Raw genomic sequence first — 24,769 nt, forward strand, 5'->3', positions numbered from 1 at the left:
TATCTAATGCTTGCTTTATCTGCACAACTGTGGTCCAGATATCTTCTCTTTGGCAACCCTAAGAGAAGGAAAAGATGGTGCCCAGTTAGTCACAAACCCCATCTGCCAAAGGCCTCTCAATTGAGACAAAGATTAAATTGAACCACTTGAAATAGAACAAGTGGAGACATTAGTTGCTGGAAAGCACCATCGACGAAAGCAATCTGGTCTGCTAGAGACCATGATTGGCAGCAGTTCCAGGAGATGCAGATCTGTCTCTAGGGATCCAGGACCGACTCAAGTGTGGGAATAAAGTGAGAGTTCTGCTTTCTTACCTGGCCGCTGACGGCCGGTCTCCTCTTTGGCCAAATCCTCAGAGAAGAATGAGCTCTTCAGCATCACTCTGCTTTTCCAGACTAGCCCAAGGCCAACCACAGGCTGGGAAGGTGGGCTTAGTACATACAGCTGCAGCCTGGCGGGGCGCCTCATACCCTGTGCCATGTTCGAGTGTGGTAGGAAGATGGCCGCGGTCAGCCCCCTCCCATGCTTGCCCAGCTCTTGGCTCAGTTGACACGATTGCTCCTCCCAGGGGGAGACAGGCCAGAAGGGTCTGGGTTGCCTACGATGCAGGCGTGGATGTGTCAAAGTGGGCTAGTGGATCAGCAACACAACGAAACGAGTGCGTGGGTCCCGATGGTCGTCTGTGCTTGAATGTGTGTGCCTGGTAGCTGTGTGTGAGGCCTCCGGCGAGTTGGCAGGTGAGTTTTAAGCTGTAGATCAGAAGCACCAACTGGTCACCGCTGCGTTGTCAGGAAGGCTCCCCAGCACGCGCTGGGGTGGGCGTGTCTGCACAGGCCCTGGTTGAATGGTTGGTACTGAAGACAAGGCACCTGGGTGTGGCTGCAGGAAACGTCCTCATCACTGCTTAGTAGGATGTCCAAATAGAGGTGGCCCTGCTGTTCCTCTTGCCCCTTTTTTCTTTGTGTTCTTTGGCCAGTCGTTCCTTGAAATCTACAGTCTGGTGTGTGTTGAGATCTGCCCAGCCTTTATGGGACATTAGGAGATAGGGGAATGTGAGGCTTGAGTCAGCCCTTTGCAGCAAGACAGACTCCTTGAGGCACTTGGACCTGGGATGAGACTCCATAGGTAGGTGGTTTGGACATGCCGTGTTCACATGCTGGGCACTGCCAGCAGCATCAGCTTCTGGGCTTTGTGTGTCAGAGACAGCAATTCTGGGTAGACCTAGTGTTCCACAGTGGCACCTGCTAGAGACGTCACAGTCCTCCTTATGAATTGCCCAGGCAGCCAGTTAAGCCAGAGAGGGTTGGAGGGTGGCCCATCTTGCCCAGAATAGCTCTGCGGCTCTCCTGCTGCAGGTCTGAGAAGGTGGAGGCTCCGTGCTTGGTTGGACTCTCCTGGCCACTGAATTGGGGTTTGAGAATAAAACCTCTGTGAATTGCAAGATGTCCATTTGTGGTGGAATTCTGTGGTCAGCTGGGTGGCAGAAGGTGAGGAGGGGTACAGAACTAGACTCCCTTTAACTATGGTGGGGATGACTTGTGCAATGAGGAGAAGAGTCTGCTTCAACCAGGACAGGGCTGTCCCCATCCCTGTACATGGTTTGCCGAGGCAGGTGCAGCGAGCCAGTGCATCTCTGCCACTCTGGGTGGAAATGCCAGGCACTGGGAGACACTAGTGACTGTGTCCAAGAGGCTTCACCTTAGTAAAAGGTAACACTCTGCTAATCCAACTCTTGTACTTTACTATGGAGGCTTCTGTTCTCTCACTTTAATTTCATTTGCTCGCTGACCCCCTAACCCCAAAATTAACCCTGCTGTGCTGCTTCTGGCATTGCTGAGCTTCTGAACTGGCCTTATGGTATTGAAATCGCACTGAGATCTCCCCTAACCTTTGTCAATTTAATTTACTAAGTTGAATTAACCTTTGATTCTGCATTTTCTATAGGTGACCTAATTTTTTTCTTTTTATCTATTTTTTTTTCTCTGTTTCTGTCTCTACCTTCTCTTTCCTTCTCCCCTCCCCTCCCCTTCCTGTGTCTGTCGTCACACTTGTCACCTTGGACATCACTGGGACATCCCCACTGCCACATTTGTTTTTAAACAACCTCATTCTCTCTGGGGACACCTTGCTTGACACCTGCAGCAACCTTGGGAGGCAATTCTGCGTCCTACACCTTTGTCTCATTGCTTTTCCCTGCAGTGACTCTCCTTTTGCTCTGCTAGGAACTTGAACACAGAAATTAAATTTCCTGAAAAGCCAAGTTCCTATGAAAATTATCAGAGCCCCCCTTTGGAAGAACCTGTAACAACCACCACGGCCACAGCCACCGAGCGAGCATTGTGTTTGACAGAGGAAGGTTTTGCAATTGGAAAAAGCTTTACCTTTTTGACCACTCGCAGATACTTTTGTGCCACTTCATAAGGCGTTTGCCCCCTTTTTTTCATGGCAGTAAAAAGAATTTGAGAGCTCTTTCTTTAAATACTATTTTTAAAAAGCATTGTGCTAGGTTTACAGAGAGGTTTCTACATATCTGCTACTTGTTGCATTTTTGGCTCATACCAAAAAATGACGTAGCAGACGAATAATTCTAAGTACCTTCTCAAGTGTGCATCAGATGATTAAAATCACCATGCGCTCCCCTCATTCTAACTCTGTGCTCCTCCTCCGCCCCTCAATAACTAGACGGCTTTGCTTGCATTTAAGTATTTAAGTGCCCGTGTTAAGAGAGCCAGGCCACAGCGATTCACCTGAGTGTTTTGCTGACATCATGGGCAAAATAAGTGACCCTGTTGCCCATGCAGTGGAAAAAAGTTCACGTGCTGAATATTTTCCGGGACTGGTGAACATTCTAGGAGGCACTTTGGTCCTGGTATTGTGACCAGCATCTGATGCTATCTCTGCGAACAGGGCCAAGCCGTGATGTGCCAACTCGTGCCAGCTTTGAAGGTGTTTGTCTCCCAGTCGGGGCAAGTCCCTGCTGCAGGGAGGCATGTCACAGATCTGCACAGAGCCTCCGTGTCGTGGGGGGTGTGGCCCAACAGTGACCCATGTAATTGCTGTGATCATCAGTCCAGCGGGCAGGTTGGAAGCTCCCACTGTGAACCAGGCACGAGTCCCCCAGCCTTGCCTGGATGTGCTCGGCAGAGCGGAAGGGGAGGGACAGCCCCGTCCCACGTTGTGCCGTCCAGGAGAGTCAGTAAATTGGGACTGAGTCAACCTAACGTACTTCCTAAATGCTCGGCCCTCCTGTTGGTCACTTGGTTCAGTGACATTTTAAAAAACACTCATGAAAAAGGCCAGCTTCTCCCCTCTGCTGCTAGGAAGATCACCCAGGAGAGGAAGCGGGTGTGTTTCATTAACGCCCCCTGTAGAGACCCAGGGCCAAATCCTGCTCGGTGATATTAGTGTGTGTGTGCTTGGGGATGGACCTTCCACTGAATAAAAACTCCTCCCTCCATTGTGGTCACATATCATTCTACATATCTCATCTCTGAGCATCTCCGCAGAAGTTTGATTTTCGTTCTTTTCGGTTTCTTTATATATTTTTTTCCATCGTTATTTTTTAATGTTCAAAGATTTAATGTTCCCCTTCGGGAATCCACGTGCCCCCTTGCTGTGGTCTGAGGGGCAAGGCCGCTGTGCTGTCCCCAGCGCTCAGCTAGAGGCTCACATGCAGACACCAGGTGCCGCACATTGCTCGGAGCTCAGGCAGGGCCGCGCCCCTCGCCCGGCCAGCCGCAGACCTCGCCCCACAAGCCGCTGATCTCGCCTCTCACCAGGGCCGTGGCGCAGGCCTGGTTCCTAGCACAGGGCAGAGCAGCAGGGAGGGGAGCATGGTGCGTCCTCCCGGGCTGGCGTAAGGATGCCAGGTCAGCCGGGGAGAGCTGTAGGGACGACCGGGAGAGCCTCCTCCACCCTCCTCCGTCCTCCTGGCTCTTGTAATGACCTTGAGCAGAAGCCACAGGGGTTCATCTTAGCAGGGCTCAGCTCAGGGGCCTGCCGCACCCTGGTGCCAGGCCCTCCTCCAGGAGAGGGTCAATGTCAAGTGTTTCCAAAGGGACCCTTTGGAGATCTGGCCCTACGTGTGGAGAGGACTGACATGCCCTGTCCCCTCAGCACATCCCAAGGCCAAGCAGGGCTGGGCGGAAACAGCTTCGGGGTCACTGCAGTGGGCCCGTCCAGACAGGCCCTCGGCTTATAACGGCTTGCCCTTCTAGAGACAGCGTCAGTGCACGCCCTCTCCCGCCAGCCCCTGACTGCCCAGTGCAGGGCTGTAAGCCCCAGCCCCATAGGAGTCCCGAAGACAGCAGTCCCCCCGCAGGGGTGAGTGCACCCCACCTTGCCCGCCCCCCCCCCGCCTCTGCGCCCTGTATTAGTGCTGCCACGCTCCACACGCCACGGGGCTCCTCTGCTCATTTTTGGAATATTTATACAGCAGGTTTGGATTATGTTTTTCTACTAATAAGAACGCTAACATTGTTGTGTAGGTAATCAGCGAGGCCTTTATGAAGTTTACACCTTTGCATTATTAAAGGAAATAACAGTTCATGTGAACTCACTAGCGTGTTTGATTTTATTTGGTAGTTGTGTCCAGCAAAGTATCCGAAGCCCTTTCCTTCCACCTCACATCTATACCTGGGTAACTCAGTACCTAGAGAGACACTTCAGTTGTACCCTCAGATCTGCAGCCCGACAGATGGAGTTCTAGCCAAAGGAAGCACGTTTGCTTCCCGATGAGGAGCAATGTGCTTTCCTCTGCTGTCCTGAGAGCTGTTGTGGGTCGTTGCCACCGGGGAGTGTCCAGCGGGCATCGGGAGGGGCAAGTGCCTTTGCAGAACTGGGGAGGTGGTCGCCATGGGGACGGAGCCACCCTCTGAGCCACCAGATGCACAGCCCTGTGGCAGAGTCACTCGATTACAGAGCAGCCTTTCGTCTCCCTAACAGGGGCTGCACAGAGTGAGTTGTGATGGAGAGACTCTGGGAGGAGATTCTCTTTGGCAAACCGTATTCTGTTGATTGTCACACTTAGTCAGACACTTCCTGCAAGCCCCTGAGACCAGCCGTCTGTTCAGCTGATTCAGGGAGGAGCAAGCAGATGTGTAAGGGGTTTGTGAACCAAATCCCCAGCTCGACAGTTCGGAGAGCCTGACGGTCATATGGGGGAGTGGGGGTGGGGAGGGCACATCTGCTGTGCCCAGGTCTTGTGGCACAAGGACTCGGGCTCATGCAGGCACCTGTCAAGTGTCAGACCCATGTTCCCATTTTAAGGCACAAGAAAGTAGGTGTAGGTGGATCTCAGGCTTGGAGCAAGCCAGTTCCCTATTTAGGGCCATCCCCTCCCAAGCCAGGAACCACAGAAGACGGACAGCCCCAGCTCCGTAATCTCATTCAGGGGAGCTCTGACCTTGGAGGTCATGGAGGAGTTGCTTCCAAGACTTCTTTGCATGCAAAGTGCATGGGTGAGTTAGCTAAGGGTGGTCAGGGGAAGATCATGGCAGAGAATGGACTCCCCAGAGGTTTTGTTTTGTTTTGTTTTGTTTTGTTTTTTTTCCTTTGGCAAAACATTACATAAGATGCAAGAGATTGCCTTTGTCCTTCTAGCTTTTCTGGACTAAACAATTGTGTAGCATCCACCAAGAGGATATGGATGTTGGGCTTGCCTTGAAAGTCCTTTTGTCTGTCCTGGGCCTGTCCCTTCGTTCCAGCCTCTTTTTGTAAAAGCAACAAGCATTCTCCCTCCAGCTTGAGCACCTCGCTTACTCTAGGAGTCTAGCTCTTGGCAGTGGAGGACAGTGTGGCCCCTTTTCCTTGAGGGACTAGTCTTTGCTTTCTCTCCTTCCATGCAGTATGTTAGGTCAAGTTCATTTTGCCAAGGGTGCTGGGCAAGATGGCACACCTTACCCTTGGGTGAGGGTCCTGGGATCAGCTGCTGCTCTTTGCAATGCAGGGGTCAGAAGACCTGGGAACAGGTCCTCATATCACTCGAGTGCTTGTTCAAATCCTGACTCCTGAGTCTCAGCCCCAGTGATTCAAATTCCATAGACTTGGGGAGCCCCTAGTTCTCAATTTTTAACAAAACACCCCAGGAATTCCACTGCAGGTGGAGATGCATTGAGTTAAGAGATACTTGTTTTTCATGTGAAAATAAAACCACAAGGATCAGTGATTAAAAATGGGACCTACCAAGCACTTTGTCTTCCAGGAAAATGTCCTTCTCAGTCCCCGCTGTGGAGAAAACTGGCATGAGGGACTCAGTACCCTGTGCTGGGAACTGTGGAGCGTCTGACTTGGAAGGTCAGGCTCTTGTGGTTGAAGAGGCCTTGAAGACATCATCTACCCAAGCCCCTGCCCAGTGTAGGAACCTCATCCAGAGCATTACAGCATCCCTGCCAAGGGGTTGTGCAGCCTCTGCATGAGTGCCACCCTCAACAGGGGCCCACCTGCCAGGGCAACCACACTGTGTCCGAATAGCTCTGTCTGTTGGTCCTTTCTCCTGTGGCACTAAAATCTGCCCCCGCCTCCATAATTCCCACACACTGGTGCCAGACTAAGACCCCTGCTTCCTTCTCATGACACACCTTTAAATATTTGGAAACAGTGTCCTCATCCCCAGGCTAGACCCTGATCCATCTGTGCAACAAATATTCTTTAGACGTTTTCCTAAGAGTCAGGGCTGTCCTGGATGCTGGGGAGACGTTAAGAGAGACCGGGTACCTGCCAGGAGGTCCTAGACAGGGGGCAGCCTGAATATAAGCTTGTAAGTGACCATAATAGTGGTAAGAAGAGAATGAAACAGGGAAACATGGTAGACGTTGGGTGGGTGGAGATGCCTCGCTAGATGAGAGATCAGATCGGGGAGGCTGCTCTGAGAAGGTGACATTGGGACTGAGGTCCACAGGACGACAGAAGAGCTGCCCAGGAAGCGATCGGGAGGGAGTGTTCCTGGCAAAGACTCGGCTACTCAGCGCGAGGCCCCGGGGCGGAATGGCCGGGTGTGTTCAGCGGGGCAGAAGGAAGGCCGCTGGTCGGTGCCACCCATCGCCAGGGTCAGAGGGTGGGCAGCGTCCACAGCACATGTAGGGCTTCTTAGGCCAGGAGAAAGACTTTGAATGCTATATCAAATGCAAGCGGAGACCCTGCCCTGCTTCCTGTTTGGGAGGCAGCTCAGAGCCTCTTTGCCCTCTTGTCCCTCCCCCAGCACACTCAGCCCTCCGCTGGGTCCGCCGAGCCCAGGGCAGAAGCTGTCCCAGCCTCTGTCCCCTCCTGCACAGGGAGCAGCTTTGCAATCATTTGTTTTCCCTCTTTAGATGTATGATTGGTTCCACAAAACCATATTTACACATAAACCTCAGAATGTAAAATTAAGACCCATGGAGTCCAAAAATACCAGACATAGCTCCCCCCAACCACCACCACCAAAAAAATGCTTTTGGCCTCCTTCAGGAAGTAGGCACCTCACACCTATCAAGTGCTGGTGTCAGGAGGCTGCAGTGGCCTCAAGCCCCGTGTCACAGGATGGAGAGAAAACCGAAGGCCAAAGTCTCTTGCCTATTCAGGGAAGCAGCTTTGAGACCCTGAAGATCCGGACGGCTGCGTCTCTTTCTTTCCGTCACGGGTGGAACGTGTGAGGACCATGGGGAAGTGGAAGGATGGCTTTGTTCTCATGCGACCAACCACAAGTGCCTCTGTGTTAGGGCTGCTAAGAAAACGACCCATTCTAGCTGACAGTCGGGGCCGGCGGCCAGTTTCCTGCTGCCAAAGCCCAGATAGGAGGTGGCCAGAGCCGGGCCATCCGAGCACAGAGCCCTTTGCCAGTCTCAGGCCTTCCTGGGGAAAGGGCTGGGACCCTCAGTGCAGGTTGGAAAGGACCCACTGGACAGCATGTGGAGGAAAGGCTGGGAAGCAGGCCGAAGGCCCAGTGGGCCCCTAAATATGTGCAAGCTAGGAGTCTTCTCCGGCGCAGGCCCAGCTGTGCCCAGGGTGCTAAGGAATAGGTTGTGAGTGGTCCTCTGGCATGATAGGCCGGTGGCCCATACCCTGAACTGAAATTTGAGATAAGGGCCAGTGGAATGGGGCTGCCACTATAGAAGCACAACAGAAGCCTGGGCACGGACCCCCGGGGCGGAGAGGGAAGTCACCCCGCCACCACCCCTGAACACAGGCTGCATGAAAACCAAAGAATGTGTGACCCATCTGTGGTGCCGTTTATCCCAGATTGCACATTCCTTCCATTATCTGGCAGGACACTGGGCCCGGCCATGCACTCAGCAAAGCCTAGTGAGCTGCCTAGGGAGTTGGCCTGGGCTGGCCACAGACCTGGGTGACCTTGGTGGGCCCTGAGAGCACCGCAAGCTTCAGACGGCGTCTGGTGGTGGGGCAGGGCTGCCAGTTCTGGAACCTGCTCCTTCCAGAAGAAAGATGAATTGGAAGTGCCCATATTTCAGTCCAGAGTCATTGTTTCCACGCTGACTTACAGACAGGGCTCCACACGGGGTCTTGCCTCTTGCAGCGTGACCACTCGTCTCCCACACACTGGGGAGGGGGGGACCCCTAAGGGGTCGACAGGTTGACCCCCAGCAAGTAATGTGGATCGTGAGCACGAGATGAGGTCCTGGGGCCCCAGGGAACCGAGCCAAGGTCCTTCTGTGATACCGTCAGTAGCCCCTGTCCCTGGGGCATTTCAGATGGACACCAGGGGAGTGAGACACAGGCCGAGTCTTGCAGAGTGAGCCCTGCCAGAACCAGGGTGCTGGGTGACGCTGGAATGTCAGAGCGTGTGTCTGTCTGTGGGCAATGGTCCCACACGTGAGCGTGCCTGTCTGTGCGGTGTGCGTCTCTGAGTGAGTCTGCTGGTTTTCCTGAAGTCTGATCCAAGCATTCCTGGGCTCCCACATGGTGAGTATTCCCAGACCTCTCGCCTTGTCCACTGGGCCTAAGGAGGCCTCCATGCCTCCAGAGCCACCACGTGGGCTTCATTCATCTCCTTGGGGTGCGGCAAAAGAGGGTGAACCATGAGCCCAAAGTGGTCCAGTGTCGGGCTCCCTGGGGGTCATTCCTAAGAGGGGGAAAGAACATGGAGTAGTGAATTTGGCATCCTGCTATTCCCAATGTCCCCCAAATCCCCTAGAAAGCCCTGGAACCCTTGGCCACCCCACTCGAGACCTCGTCTGTGACTGCTCCAGGAGTCACCGCTCCACCTGAAACCAGTGACCACTGCCTGCCCACCCTGCAAAGCCTGTGCCCTGGTCTCAGGAAGACACAGTGGTGCCCTCGACTGTCTCATTATGCAGGGTCCTCAGACCCTGACAGGCGGGGTTTGGCCCGCCCCCAGGACTCATGGGGAGGCCAGCTGAGAGTGAGCCTGGGGGCTGCAGGACCCCGTCCCCCAGTCCATGGGAGGAGGCTATCATCCCTCTCTCTGGAAGAAACAGACAGACCCCGGTGCCTCAACACTGAGTGGCCACTGGACACTCTGGACAAGGACATCGTGACTCTGTCCTCTGGGCCCCACCCACCCCCGGGGGCTGCCACTCACAGGGTCTGGGGTTCTCATATCGCGGTCTGTTAACCACCAGCTGTCTCTCTCCCCCTCAAGCCAATGGCAGCCCCACCGCGGGCCTGAGCACCGGGGCCATTGTGGGCATCCTCATCGTCATCTTCGTCCTGCTGCTGGTGGTCGTGGACATCACCTGCTACTTCCTGAACAAGTGCGGCCTGCTGATGTGCATCGCCGTCAACCTGTGTGGGAAAGCCGGGCCCGGGGCCAAGGGCAAGGACATGGAGGAGGGCAAAGCCGCCTTCTCGTGAGTGCTCATGCGCCCGCCCCGTGAGGCCTGGGCTCTGCCCCCAGCCCAGGGCCCAGCAACTGCGCCACTCTGAGCCATCAGCTGGTGCCTGTACTAACACTTCCTTCAGCTTCACTTTCCCCATTTGGAGCCCTGGGGGGGAAAGAGCATTAGAGAAAAATTTCTCAAAGCATGGTTTTCTGGGGGAGTGGGGAGTACCTGTTAGAAAACTAGACTCTTGGGCCCAACCCCAAATCTGGTGTCTTAGAGTCTCACCAAGTGTGGAGATTCCTGCGCTGGTCAAAATGAGGGAGTTGTCAGAGCTAAGCCTGGAGAGGAGCTGCAAGGCAGGGGCCTGCATCCGATGGACACACTGGCCTTGCTTTCGTTCATTCATTCGTTCATTCATATCCCACTCAACACATTTACCAAGCAGCTACTATGGACAAGGCACTGTTCCCAGGCATTTGGTACAACAGGGAACAAAACAGATAAAAGTCCCTGTCCTCACAGAGCTAAGGATCCAGCTGTTGTCTCTTCCAGCAGACCCTGAGCCAGCTAGCAGGAGCCTTTGAAGACTGTCACTGGTCGGGCTGAGCTGGGCAAGCCAGAAAGGGACAGAGCAAGGAAATCAGTTGTTTAGCACCACCGCATGCCAGGCACTGTATGAACACACATGTACACGTGCCTACACGTGCATACTTACAATGTGTGGATTTGTGTGTGTGTTTGTATATATTTGAGCAGTTGTCTGTGCTAGACACTGTGCTAAGCACTCTTATTTAATTCTCATCCACATACTACTGTCCCATCTTATAGATGAGAAAACTGAGGCGGGGTGATTAAATCACATGCTCAGGGTCACACAGCTAGCAAGAGTTGTGCTGAGACTCCAACACTGAAGCTGATGGCTCTAGATGCCCACGCTGCCAGCCTCGGGCCACGCCCAGCTACCCTGAGCTGTAGTTACTTTCCCAGGGAATCCCCCCCAAAAAAATTGCCTGGAATCTAACCAGCAGGACTCTCCCCCACAGGAAAGATGAGTCCAAGGAGCCCATCGTGGAGGTTCGGACTGAGGAGGAGCGGACCCCAAACCATGACGGCGGGAAACACACAGAGCCCAACGAGACCACGCCACTGACGGAGCCCGAGTACGTGGGCTGGGAGGGGCTGGCACCTCCTCAGTGGAGCCCCCACACCTACCTCACCACCCTGCCCCCACCTTCCATGCTCCCACCCACGGCACCCGGCCCGACAGTGCAGGCCAGGGTTCGGGGCCCAGCGCCGGAAGACCCACCTGGCTAAGAGATGCCTGCCCCCCACTCCCCTCAGAGAGAGGGTGTTCTGAGTTCTCTCTGGAGTGGCCCTGGGGGTGCTCAAAGGGCTCCTTGCATAAATGGGAGTCCCACCCTGTTCCCAAGTTACACACATATTCTGGAAATCGCTTAAGAGGCCAAAACCTCATTGAGGGGAGGCTGAGCAGATTCCCTTTAGGATTTCTTAGGATTCTGGAGTTGTCTGCTTTCCTAAAAGGGTGAAGGAAGCTGGGGACCTGTGAGGTTCCCTGGCCTTCCTCTGCTCAGAAACCTCGGGGACCCACAGACCCTGACCGGCTGTGGTTGTGATTCCTGCCTGGCCACCAGGGATCCCATGGGTTTGCCGGGAATGGGGTTTCTCGGGACCACAAAATCTGTGGCTGGAAGAACGCACAGCTCTTGGGGGCCATTCCGAGCCCAGCACTCATCATCTGCCTCATTCCTGATTTTCCCCATCTCTGCCCTGGGGACTGCTGAGGGGTAGCTGGGCCCGGTTCCCCTGGGACTTAGGAAGCCCAGAGCAGGTGGACGCTGAACTGAAGCTGGCCCCTCCTCAAGTCGAGGCCCGGGGCAGGGGAGAGAAAGCCCCAGACAGGTGTGTAGGGAAAGGGAGCCCTGTCCGGAGAGCTGGAGGGCCGTCAGCAGGGGAGAAGGGCGAGCAGGTCCCTTTCGAGACCGCCACGTTCTCTGTTGTCTCCTGTGTCCTCTTCTGCCCACCTGGGCATGTGCTTCATCTCAGCGCCCTCATCTCTCTGTGGGCCTCTGTTCGTGCCTGTGCCTGACTGCATGCCGCCCACTGCCCTCTCCTTCCCGCTTCTCTGTCACGTCTCGGCTTCATTGTCTATTCTCTTCTACTTCCTGTCCTCCCCACAGGCTGCCTGCCGACACCACAGCCACTGTCGAGGACATGCTGCCTTCTGTCACCACCGTCACCACTAACTCTGACACTATCACCGAAACCTTTGCCACTGCTCAGAACAGCCCCACCAGTGAGACCACCACCCTGACCTCCAGTATTGCCCCTCCAGCCACGGCCACACCTGACTCAAACTCTGTGCCCGCTGGCCAGGCCACCCCTTCCAAGGGGCCCGGCGCCTCCGCCTCCTCCCCGCCCCAAGCCTCGGCCCCCAAGGTCGCCCCCCTCGTTGACCTGAGCGACACCCCGACCTCAGCCCCCGCGGCTAGCAATTTGTCTTCTAGTGTCCTGGCTAACCAGGGGGCTGTCCTCAGCCCAAGCACCCCCGCCAGCGCAGGGGAGGCCTCCAAGGCCCCTCCAGCCAGCAAGGCGGCCCCCGTACCAGCCCCCACCCCGGCCGGGGCAGCCAGTCCCCTAGCAGCAGCGGCTGCCCCTGCCACAGAAGCCCCCCAGGCCAAGCAGGAGGCTCCCAGCACCAAAGGCCCGGACCCGGAGCCCAGCCAGCCCGGCGCCGCGAAGAGCCCTGCCGAGGCAGCCACAGCCCTTGCTAGCCCGAAGAGCGAGGCTGCCTCCGCCAGTGCCACAAACCCTTCCCAGGGCGAGGACTTTAAAATGGACGAAGGGAACTTCAAGACCCCAGATATTGACCTTGCAAAGGATGTTTTTGCAGCCCTGGGCTCTCCTGCTCCCGCCGCTGGGGCCAGTGGACAAGCCCCTGAGCTTGCTCCTTCCACTGCAGACAGCTCTGTGTCGCCTGCGCCAGCAAAGACCGAGTACGGCCTCTCTGTGTCTGCTGTTGTCGGGTCGCGTCCCGTGGTGGTGTGCGTTTGTGCTGTGCTGTGTCCTCCCTGTTAGATGTGTCTTTGGCCTCATCCAGGGCTTCTCTGAGGCGACTGTCAACCCAGGGGCTGGGATAAGGCAGAGAGAGTGGGGCAGGCAGGCAGCCGCCTGCTCACTAATTAGGCCATGTTAATTATGTTTTGTCCTTATCATCCTGGCAGCGGGCGTCTGTTCTCCCAGGGGAGGCCTTGCAGTGGGGCCATTGGTGAAGATAGCTTGGGAAGCCGGTGAAGGCGGCCAAGGTGCCCTTATCAGCCACCCGGGACCCCGGTCGGTGGTTCCGAGTCCCCCCAGAAAGGCTCCCTTGTGCAGGGAGAAAAGAGGCAGGCCCCAAGGCCCTGTCACAGCTGGCTGAGATGCCCACCCTCCCCTTGGAGTGCCTGGGAGGACAGGGCTCCGGAGCAGGGAATGGCTGTGAGGTCTCTAAGTTCGAGGGAAAGTCCTTAACCCTTCAGGTCTCTCCAGTGCGATGCCACAGTGCAGCGGCACCAGCTGAGGCTGGGCCCTGTGCCTGCCCTGCGGCCTCCTCACACCCGACTCTGCCCTGGGACCAACGGAGGCAGAGTCAGACCTAGGTTCTTATAGAGGCTCCTGGGGGTGCCCCTGAGATACGCTCCTGTGCTGCCACCAAGGGCCACCAGGGGCTCTTGTCAGGAGCCCTGAATCTCAGTGTCGGGAGATAAAAGGATTCCGATGGTCCTGCCCACTCAAATGCCCTTGGCTCCCACGTAGCAAGTGGGCCCACTCTAGCCCCTCGCTAGACCCCCATGGAAAGCTGCCTCAGTGTCTATTCGCCTTACCCAGGCAAGCCACGGGGGCGGCACCCCGAAAGCCAGAGCTCAGGGTGGGGAGGGGCAGGCAAGAGCTGGTCACTTGCAGAGGGGTCCCAGAATCGTCCTGGGAGCCCCGTCCAACATGCCTCGTCTGCATCAAACTGTGGCTGGGCAGGGGAGGAACAGGCTGCTTCTGCTTCCCTGTTCCACGACACCAGGTGAGCACAGAGCCCCTGGTGTCGATGTAGGGCTGCAATAGGAAAGGACTCGTTCTTCTGACTCGGGGCTTCTCCACTTTGGCCGCACTTGAGAATCACTCAGGTGCTTGTAGAAGTCACCGTGTCCAGACTAATTAAACCAGGATATCTGGGGACATGGCCCAGGTGTGGGTGATTTCTAGAGCTCCCAGGTGACGCTGGCAGGCGTGCAAGGGTGGGGGCCGGCGCTGTGGCGGCAGCCCCGCGAGGGCCTGGCTGCAGGGGTGGGAGGTCTGCAGGCGGTGGTCTCAGCGGTGCTGTTTTCCCGATTCTCCACAGGAAGGGCCCTGTAGAAGCAAAGTCGGAGAGCCAGGAGACAGAAACGAAGCCAGCGCCAGCCGAAGTCAAGACGGTCCCCAACGACGCCACACAGACAAAGGAGAGCGAGAGCAAAGCATGATGGGTGACGAGAACCGAGCAAAGATCAAAATAAAAAGTGACACAACAGCTTCACCAGAGCATTTCCAATATCACACGGACACACACACACACAAACACACACACACACACACACACATCTCATTCCTCTAGTGTCTTTTGCCTTTAAAAAAAAAAAAAAAACTAAACATAAACATGGGATCTCCTTTTTGTAGGTTTATAGAAAGGGTTCCTTTGTTGCCGCACTCACTTGTAAGAAAATGAGACAAAAAGGTTAAACCCACAGCCAAACTAGGACACTCCGTTCCCTGAAACCATTTAAAAATCAAACAAAAGGACCCCAAATTAAGAATCTAGGAAGCTCAGAAAAAAAAAAAAATCTAGGTTCAGGAAGACCACACTTGGTGTTACGCAATTGGCACAGACCAGTTTCGGAGAAGTACTTTCAGGCACTAAGACTAACCGAATGAACAAAGTCCACAGTTTATTTTTATACTTTCAGTCGAGTTTGAACTCTGTAAAACCTCATAAATAAGTTATAATTTCTGTTCACTTTGTATTTGTTCAGTATGCAAAGTGTGCCACCCTTTCTAGCTGAATTCAGTTCCCACGTAGACTCTTGTTTTGTAGGAAGAATGCCAAATTGCAGCTTCTGGGGGTAGATCTCAATTTGCAGTATTCAGACTTCTTTTTCTTGCTTTTTCTTTCTTTCTTTTTCTTTCTTTCTTTTTTTTTTATCCTTTCTGCCAACTTTGTTTTCCAGTGTTTACAATTTGATAAATGACTTCAGTTGTGTTTAAATGTCCATGTAAAATAGCTGCCTTTCTTTTTTTTTTTTTTTTTTTTTTTTAAGTAACAAATACCGCCTAAAGGTAGGTAGGATCATCACAGGCTTGCTTTTAGCACAGACCACGTTGCGAAATACGACTGTTTACAGTGGCTCTTCCCCCGTTCTGACCTACGGTTTTTGCCTGTGTCCCAACTCAGGTGAAAATCCATCTCCTTCTGGAACGGTTTTGCTTTGGAGTTTTGCTTCTGTTTTTTTTGTTGTTGTTGTTGCTGTTCCTTTGGGGGTTAGACCACTTTCCGATTAGCTGCCACCTGCCTGCATGTGTGAAAAAGGGTCTGCTCCCAGGCGCTGTCACCCTTCCTTTTGAAGGACTCCTTAGGCTTTGTTGAATGAAGCAGAGAAGATTGTATAGTTGGGGCTGGTCTTGGTGATCACACATTTTTTACCCCAAACATCCCCTTTTTTGTAGAAAGCCAAATAAAATATATACATACCATTTCCTTTTTGAGCCCAGAATCTAGATTTGAGCGGAAGAGCATGTGTGCTTCAGGGAATTAGTGTCTTTTTTTGGAAATCTGTTGAAGTAAAGTAACATCGGCCTTCTGTTCACTTAGGCAGCATTTATAGAAACAAAAGAAGAAGAAGAAGAAAAAAAAAAAAACAACAACAACCTGTCTGGAGTCATAACACAACTTTCCTGGATTGGAAACCAAGTGGGGAAAAAAAAAATACAGAAACTTTTAAGGGGGATGGGAGGGGGGGGAGAAGGGAAAAGCCAGCCCTTTGTATAGAAATTTTGCTTTTTTTTCTCATTCTACTTTAGAACTGCAAGCTTGTGCACTGTGGATGCGTGACTATTTTAGTGTGAAACGTGTTTTTGTCATAGTATTGAAATAAAACTTCAACATAGTTTGGTTGTGGAAGGTATAGCAGATAGTTCAGAAAAAATATTCAGGAAACAAAAATAACTCTTAAAAGGAATCGAAGCCTTTAAATAAAGCAAATGAAATACAAATGATTATGATGACGAAGATGGCGCTAAGTAAACAGAAATCAGTACTCCGGCATGCGTTCCTTTCCTAAGGTACAAAGCAGCAAGAGGTTAGGGTGGCAGGACTGCCCCCCGAGTTCATTCTATGGGCCACACTCCCCAATGTTCTGACACTTCTGCAGTCTGATCAGTGGCGATGCTAGATTATAATTTCAAACTGTGAAAAATAATGGTCTTGTCATTTGCTCAATGTGGGGTTATTTTGCATTTTCTCAGCTCCTGGGGATGGAAATGGAGGATTCCAGAATACACAGCCTGGCCCCTTTGATTCTTGGGCCTGCCTGCGCAGATCTGCGGTTCAAATGCACAGGCCCTCGGAGGGGGGAAAGCAACGCGAAGACAGATCTTAGAGCACAGGGTAGCATGTGAGAGGCTGGGAGGGCCCGGCGGTGAGGGGCAAGCTCTTCTGGTCACAAGACTGTTCAGCGGAATCAGCTCCTCGTCTTGTGATGCTGAATGGCTTTGACCGAGCAGGCCGAGCCCACGCCATGCTTCATCAAGACTGTGCGGTACGTTCCAAGTGGTTGTGGGTAGGCAAACTGATTTTGGATCCTACGGTTAGAAAGAGACAGAGGTGTAGTCAGCCCTCAGATAACCTGGCCCTGGGCAGCTGATCCCCCAGGAACCCTGGCTCCGCCATTAGCTGGTACCCAAGACCCTGCCCACACTTTGGTCTGCCTCTCTCTCCCGTTACACATAGGTTTGTCTCAGCATGCATGAGTTTTCCTTTTTAAAAAAAAACAAAACAAACAACAACAAAAAAAAACCCACAATACTTTCTCTAAAATCGAAGAGGGAGTCGCTTTATTTTCAAGATGTTCTATCTTTTATGTTAAGAGATAAAAGCTTATAATTTTCCTTTTTTAATTTTTTTGAAAGGAGGGATCAACTCCACCAGTTTCCAGTGTCTATGTGTCTATATGTGTATGTACCATACATGTGTACTCACATAAAGACCGGCATGGCCAAGTTCTGCGGGAGGGGCACGCGAGTGCCGTGAGCAGGGCCTCCTGACCCCGAAGGGCCGTTGTTGTGTATATAGTGCAGCTTTTGAAGTGGAACTCTATTTTCACACTTTTCTATGGAGCCTTCCAAGTCCCAGGTTTTCACCCGCGGCTGTCTGTCTGGATGGTGGTTCTCAGACCTCCTTTAACATCCCTACCCAGCATTCTGTACTTTGGGGGCCTTCTCTCTTGTTATAAAACTTTTTACCAAGTGAAACATCAATACCACCTTTGTTTCCATTCTCACTGGTGTAAATACTGAGTACTAACTGAGAATTTTGACTTTGCATTCTGTCAGAATACTTGTGTTCAATAAAAATCGAAAGAAAAAAAAAAACTGCTGTGGTCAAACTGGGATTTATTTTGATTCAGTGAGTCCGTTATGGGAATCAAATGTGGACATGCCTGTGGTATTTTTTTATTTATTTTTTTGACCTTGTGAGCAAGCTTCAGTCCCAGTGTCTCGAGTTCATGTTGCCTGAATGATGGTTTCTATTTTTTTTTCCTCACAGGTTGATAGAGGAGTCCTAGTTTAGAAGGTCCAGACATCAGATTCAGGAAAATTTCATTCAAATCCTGGTTCTGCCACCTCCTGATTGACGTTGGAAGGGTTACTTAATCCCCACGAGCCTCAGTTTCCCCTTCTGACAGACAGGAAATACCCAGTGAGTAGAGCTGAGGGGCTGGCTGATGAATGAAACGTGTACGTGAAGGCCTAGTGTGGTCCTTTCATGGCACATAGTAGGTGCTCGATCGATGGAACACAGTGGCAGTTAGTGCTGTTGGCACCCCAGGTGTGAGATGCCATCAAACCCAGCTGCAGTAACAGCCGGCACCTGAGTTCCAAGACGCCAACAATAAGGTAGACCAGGAGGCTTTATTCTACAGTAGGTAATGCCTCCCTCCTGTGGCTTTGCCCCACCTCTCGAGACTCAGAGCTGTAATTCAGCCCCTGGAATTTATCCCAGTCTCTGAGCCGGACCAAGAGTGAAGGAAACTTTGCCTCAGCTCAGAATTCTCTTGCGTATGCTGCTGCCTGCCTGTGTGTGGAAGAAGCAGCCACTTCAGTTGGAATTGTCTTTATTAAGCTGTGGCTCAGGAGTTCCTGGAGGACACCTGGCCACAGGGCCAAGACTAAGGTGACTATCAGGGCACAAAACGTAGGGAGATGCCCACTCTCAAGGCGGCCCCTGTCCTTGCAAGAATCTGAGGGTGGAGCCTTCTTAACCCTGTGCCTAGGAGCCTCACTTGCCTGTGATAGTGACACAGAACCACGTGCATCTGTGTGACTTACTTGGCCACAGATTTCTAGCCGCATATGGCAGGGGGTGGTGGGGAGAGTGACAAAACCACATTGCTCATCAAGATTTGGAGAACACGTGAAATGATGGCCCTCTCCACTGATGTAGCACAGCTTGCATCCAGAGCCTTCCTCCTTTCAGGCTAGCTTCCTCTCATATTCTCCCAGTATGTATCCTGCCCAGAGTGCTTGGGATGAGCCATCTCTCTCTAGTGGAAGTTACATTCAAGTGTGGGAGTGGGCCGGCCGATAAACACATAAACATCTAGTACACTGGGGCAGTTGTTAGGGCTATGCACGCATATTCCAGTTCTCCTTCTCTTTCCAGGTACAGGGCAGGATTGCACTTCTCTGCACACGTAGAGGTGGGCAGGGCCTTATGGCTTGCATCAGTCAACGGCACATGACCAGAAGCAGTGTGCGTCACTGCTAGACAGAGCCCGTGATGTGGCCCTTTTCTCTGGCTGCCACAGCAGCCAGCAGTGCTTCAGGTGGTGGAAGGGCCATGGCCAGGGCCCAGAGTGAGGGATGTGAATGGATGACCCAAGATGGACGTGGAGTGGAGTGTGCGTGGTGGGGGGGACCTCGTGGTGGGCTGGTAAATGTCTAACAACCAGCTCTCCAAGGGAGGAGGGGGCAGGGTGTGTGTATGTGTGTTTATTATAAACTTTACTGATATAAAAGATGCAATTTACTTTACTGATATAAAAGATAACAAAATACACGGTACCCCATATTGAAATTGCACTTCTCCAACTGATACAGAATGCTTTGGTTCATTTCCGCTGAAGTCTTGTATCCATAATCAGCTTTTGGTTCCAGTTCACAAGTGACCATAGTTCCAACCTGAATGTTGGTTGATGCATCCAGTTATGTAAATAAGGTGAAACAATGGAGACATCCAGTCAGAACTTCCCTCATTCATTTATGGTGTGAGTGACCTCTTTGTTGAATCTAGTATAAGTTCTTGAATACTGGACGAATACTGCCTTAATTTTTTTCTGTTGTTCAATGTAACACCTGCAGACATGGCACACCTTTGAGTTTAATCTGCATCATAAAATATTTTCCCTATTTACTTTAATAAGTCTAGATAAGCACAAAAAAAAAAAAAAAAAACTCTGATTTCTAGCATTTACTGATTTCAGCAATGTGTAAATACTCTCAGTGTGGCTGATTTCAACACAGCACCACCAGAGGAGGGCCGAGGTGGAGAACACAGAGCAGCATGTGATCACATACACCGTGTCCACACCATGCAGATGACAATAGACATAAATAACCTCAAATGCACAGATGACAGTAGTATGTAGTAATAACAATTTCTAATATAACAGTAAAAATGTAAAATTAGAAGTGATCCACTTTGATTATTGCCTTTTTAAAATACAATTTAGTTCATTGTAACTTTGTATCATTTGACTTTGAATAATGGCTATGTATAAAAACTGGCTCACAAATTTCCTGAAAACTTAACAATTGTTTCTCTGGAGCCAGTGCAAGTTGGCTCCAGCTTATTGCTGGATCACTCTTTATATGATAAGCCACTCAAGTATGGGGTTTGTTTCCATAGCATTATCACATCATCACATCATCCCTTAAAATCAGGGAACAGTGTGTGCTATGGATAACAATGAAGTCAAGTAAGGAGGTGAAGGAGTATTATACAGGGCAGTCAAGGTGGTCCTCCCTGAAAAGGTGACATCTGTGCAGTGACCTGAAAGATGTGAGGGACTGAACCGTGCAAGTATCTGAAGGAAGGTATCTCAGGCAGAGAGAACAGTGTGTGCAAAGGTCCTGACGTGGGGACTTAGTTACTGCGTTTGAAGAAGAGCAAGAGATGGGGCGGAGAGCACAGAGGCAGGAGATGAGTCAAGGATTCCATGAACCAGGTCTCATAGGGTCTTCATTGTTGGAACTTTGCCTTTTTCTTCAAGTGAGATGGAAAGCCACAGCAAATTTGAGCAGAAGCCTGGCATGACCTGAGTTTTAAAATGAGCACTCTGGCTGCTGGGTATATAACAGGCCACAGGCAGACAAGGGAGGAAATAAGGGTACCGTGATCCAGAGGGCATGAGACGGTGCCGGCGGAGGGCTGGGCAGTGGCCGGTTTCTAGGCATATGCTGAAGGTAACGCCAGCAAGATTGGATGATGGATTGGACTGGGGGTTTGAGAGCAGCATCAAGGCTGGCTTCCAGATTTCAGGTCTGGACATTTGAAAGGACAGAGTAGCCGTTTACTTTCCAAAGGGAGCGCAAAGAAGCAGATGTGGATGATGCAAGGTTTGGCTCTGGACACTCTGAGTGTGAGATACCTGAGAACACCTGAGTGGAGGCTTCGAGAAGGCTGAAGTCTGGGCGGTCCAGACTGGAGCTACACGTAGGAACTGTCAGTATATGGCTTGTATTTCAGACCCGGGACTTGATGAGATCACCAAGGGAATGAATCTAGATTGAGGAGAGAAGAGAAACAGGAACAGTCCCCAGAAAGGAAAATGCACAGGAGGCTCTATGACAAGGAGAACTGTCCAAATTGCTCAGTGTCTCCTTTCCACAGGGGACCCTCCTCTTCCTTTAGCAGCACTTGCATCCACCTGTCCTGCCGGCTGGGTGTGCTCAGGAGCCTAGAGAATAGCTTTTGACTTGTAGCTGGAAAAGGATGTCCTGGGATCCCTGTCACCCTGGTGTGTGCATGGCCACTGCCACTCTAGCGAGTGCCCTCCATTGCTGCCCAGGCCCTCATGGCCTCTTCCTCCCAGATGACCTCAGGAGACACTCCAGCGAGGTTGCCAGTGAGGACTGCCTTGTAGGGGGAGCCCAGCCTCATCCCTGGTGCTATTGATGCAGGCAGAAGGGGGTGCCTCTGAGTGATAAGAGTCACTGCTCCAACACGTCAACCGCTCACTCACTGCCACCAGAAACTCCCTTGCCTCGACGTGCTCATGTTGCATCTCCCTTGTAGAACGCTAGCCCTGGATAATCACCTGGCTGCCACCACTCCCCTTACACCCGGTCAGCTGGGTGCTTTTCAAGAAAAACCCACAAAACCAGGCACATCGGTAGCGAAATGTAATAAAGGTCACTCTCAACGAGGCTCTCTGCACCGCCCGGTCCTACTGGCATTTCTCAGCAACTTGTTTGCATTCTCCTCTACAAAAACGTCTTCACTTCCCCCAAACCGATTCTTCCGTCATCCACCCCTTTCATCTCAGCTAGTGGTCTTGCTTCCTTCTTCTAAGGGAAAGGAGAAGCTGTCAGAAAAAGGACACCATCAGCTCCCAACGCCAGATCGACCCCAAATCAACACCCACCTGCATCCGTGTCGTCCCTCCATCCCTGGCTCCTGTTATGACGGAAGCAGCATCTCCCCTTTCTAAAGCCAGTCCCTTTCCCGGGCCCCGGCCTTGGTCTTCCCTTCAAGGGGCCTTTCCTCATTCATTCAATATCCATTCCAGTGTTTCTTGAGCACCTGCCAAGGCCAGGAACTGTTCTAGGTGCTGAGGGAGCAAAGCCCCACCCTCATACAGCTTAGGCTCTAAATAAGTTCAGAAAATAAGCCGATGATTACAGGTGCGGCAAAGAGGCATGCACATGTGAGGTTAGGAGGCTGGCAACTCATGAGGGAGGAACTGCCATGTCACGAGGGGCAATCAGGGAAGACCTCTCTAAGGAGGTGGCATTTAAGCAGAGACCTAAAATCAGGAGGGAGCTTGTGTTGCCAGTACTTAGAGTCCTACGCTGCTGGCTCCTTCCCCCAAAGCTTGTATAGTGGGTAAGACTCTCAATGAATATGAAATAATATTTTTTTTCTAATATTGAACTTAAAGTTTCCTTCAATCTGCCATTCCATGGGATAGTAGAATTTTAATCTCCATCAGATTAGGGTCTCATCCTGAACTCTCTTAATGTTGCTGATGAGACCCCTAATTCCCTCTCCAAGCCCATCTCACACTTTCTCCCTTCACACTCGAACTGCCAGAAACAGTGAAGATTCCACTTCTTGAGCTACGGCTTGCTCTTCCTCGCCTCTGTGTGCCCACACGCCCAGTGCTTCTTGCTTTCTCTGGAGCTCTCTCAAGCACCCCCCACCCCAATGCCCACACAAATCCTGGACTTCTGCTCCATCCTTAGGCCTCAGTTTAAATCTTTTTGCTCAGGTAAGACTTTCCTGTCACCTGAGCCAGGTTGCATTCTGCTGTTCTATGTTCTGTCCAGGGCCAGTGTGCAATGGGCACTCGCTGGTTTGGTCATATCAGGTTGTCAAAATATAGAAATACTTCTTCACTGGTGTAAGTAGCTGTTGTCACCCCAGTCCCCCACACAGGAATCTTTAGGTAGTCCCACCTGGCCCAGAGAGGGGCTCCAGGGTTCTACTACAGTGCTATGTCTGGCGTCCACAGAATACAGTCTATAGAATGTTTGTAACATACCCTGTGGTTATATCCTAAGACCCCATGCTTCGCTTAATCTCTAATTTGTTTGTCTTGCTCACTGACCTCTAAACGCCTCCTGGGCAAGTTCTGTGTCTGTCTTAATCACTACTTTATCCCAGCACCTTGTACAGCACCGGTCACAAAGCAGGGACTTCGTATTTGTCAGCCTTATGAATGACTAAGTGTCAAGACTCAAGAGTAAAGTGATTGTATATGTGCACCAGCCGTGGCTACCTGGCCGTGTTCACCTCTGTGTGTGCATGCGTGCATGCAGACAGTCTACGCCTGGCCAGGGAAGATGCCTCTAAGAGCCCCACAGTAATGCCCACGGCCCAGTACCCTGGAGCAAGTCCACAGCGGGGGCAGGGTGGGGTCTCGTCGCAAGGCTCACATGTGGCTGGAGAGAGACTGCGCTCCGCCTGCCCAGCTTTTGGTGATAGGTCACCACCCTCCTCCTTCCCAGGCTGGTGACAGTGTCCAGGCTGTGAGCAGCACCTCTGTGATAGGGACAGAGCTGGGAAGACTTGAGTCAGGGGACCCTGAAAGGCAGGAACATCGCTACTGGGTCCACCTGTGTCTGTCTCGAAGCTATGGCTACCTGAGGATCAAAGGTGACCACACAAAGTCTGCAGACGTCCTTCCTCAACGTCTCTGCTCTTAGGGCACAAATTTTGAGGTCGGATGGAGACTGGGACAGGGCAACAGGAGGTAGGGTGTGATCTGGGAAGGGTCTGCAGTCCCCAGGTCTGGGAGTCGGTGACCAGGGCATGATGCTGTGCTGTTTCCTCTTCCTGAGCAGAGGAACTGTCAACCCCGGCTCAGAACAAGACAACCCACAGGGATCTGTCTGTGTAGGGTGCCTCCCGTGGCGATGGTCCTCCACAGCATGTTGGAGAAGGGGCAGTGAGCATGGGGAACAAAGCCTCAAAGATCACTCAGGCTAATTAGGTGAAGAATCTTTCCAAGAGAGCCTCCATTTCTAGCCCACAAGTCCTACCATCCTGCCTGTCCTGCTGCCGAAGGAGGAGAGAGAGCATATCCTCCTCCAAGACAAGGCGCCAGTCTCCCAGGGCAGCCACGACTGCACAAAGGCGCAGGCTGGGAGGCAGCGCCAGCTGTCCAGCCCAGCCACGCTGGGCCAAGCCCCTCCAGCACCCCCTGCGGCCAGCCTTCCGAGTCTCCAGAGGCACTGCTTAAACTGCATATTCCTGGAGCCCAGACCCACAGACCCTGATGCTGCAGGTCTGGGACAGTGAGAGTCCATTGCAGGTGGTCCTTGGACTGCACGTGGGTGGACGCAGGTGGGCATCTGGGGCGCCTGGCCTGAGGTCCCGGCTCCCTCCAGCTAAGGGCTGGGGAAACACTTCTTCGGGAGGCTCTGTGGTCCCAGGTGGACAGACAGGAAGCGCTGTAGACGCAGCCATGTGTCTGGATGTCAGCAAGACACCTCCCAAGGCTCAGCACACTTCAGCACACATGCAGGAAGGCAGAGTTAGCATCCCAAAGGCGCTCGGCCTCAGCCGTGGGAGGAAACCACAGCTGAGTCGGTGCAATGTCATAGGGACAGATGCAAACCCCTTCACACACTCTGAAAATCCAAGCCCCAAAGTACGCACTGATGGGATGAGGCTCAGCAGCAGAGCATATTTCAAACAGGAAAAAAAAAAAAAAGACTACGAATTTAAGTCATCTACATGCTCAATATGAGAGGCGATGCAGTGTAGACACTCAAAAATACTTGTGATATTGAAATTGACAGGTTTTTTTGTATGTGACGCGTCTATAGCACTACGTCTGGCACTGTTCTAAGCACTCTACAAATATTTACTCATTTAGTCCTTGGAACGATTCTGAGGTAGATACTATTATATAACCCTATTTTATAGATGAGGACACTGTGGCACAGAGAGGTTTGGTAACTTACTC

At 52.2% G+C, this 24,769-nt stretch overlaps 2 protein-coding genes across 13 annotated transcripts in view; both read left to right on the plus strand.

Annotated features, from left to right (window-relative positions):
- Positions 1 to 16,879, plus strand: part of NCAM1 (neural cell adhesion molecule 1) — a 297,758-nt gene extending 280,879 nt beyond the window's left edge. For 4 of the 12 annotated variants that reach the window (XM_076002514.1, XM_012761119.2, XM_012761121.2 and 1 more), the window contains 4 exons: positions 9,596 to 9,803; positions 10,820 to 10,936; positions 11,975 to 12,790; positions 14,167 to 16,879. In XM_076002514.1, coding sequence (XP_075858629.1) covers positions 9,596 to 9,803; positions 10,820 to 10,936; positions 11,975 to 12,790; positions 14,167 to 14,287 — 1,262 coding nt within the window. In that variant the 3' untranslated portion in view covers positions 14,288 to 16,879. Of the gene's footprint in view, positions 1 to 2,142; positions 3,458 to 9,595; positions 9,804 to 10,819; positions 10,937 to 11,974; positions 12,791 to 14,166 lie in introns of those variants that run through there. The other 8 variants (XM_076002515.1, XM_012761124.2, XM_076002516.1 and 5 more) reach the window with 2 other exon arrangements.
- Positions 16,880 to 17,893: 1,014 nt separating this feature from the next.
- Positions 17,894 to 24,769, plus strand: part of TTC12 (tetratricopeptide repeat domain 12) — a 77,309-nt gene continuing 70,433 nt past the window's right edge. The window contains exon 1 of the mRNA XM_076002519.1: positions 17,894 to 17,972. The gene's annotated coding sequence lies outside the window, so the exon portion shown is untranslated. The remainder of the gene's footprint in view (positions 17,973 to 24,769) is intronic.

Source organism: Microcebus murinus, chromosome 4, assembly GCF_040939455.1.
Source record: "Microcebus murinus isolate Inina chromosome 4, M.murinus_Inina_mat1.0, whole genome shotgun sequence".
Classification (NCBI taxonomy): domain Eukaryota; kingdom Metazoa; phylum Chordata; class Mammalia; order Primates; family Cheirogaleidae; genus Microcebus; species Microcebus murinus.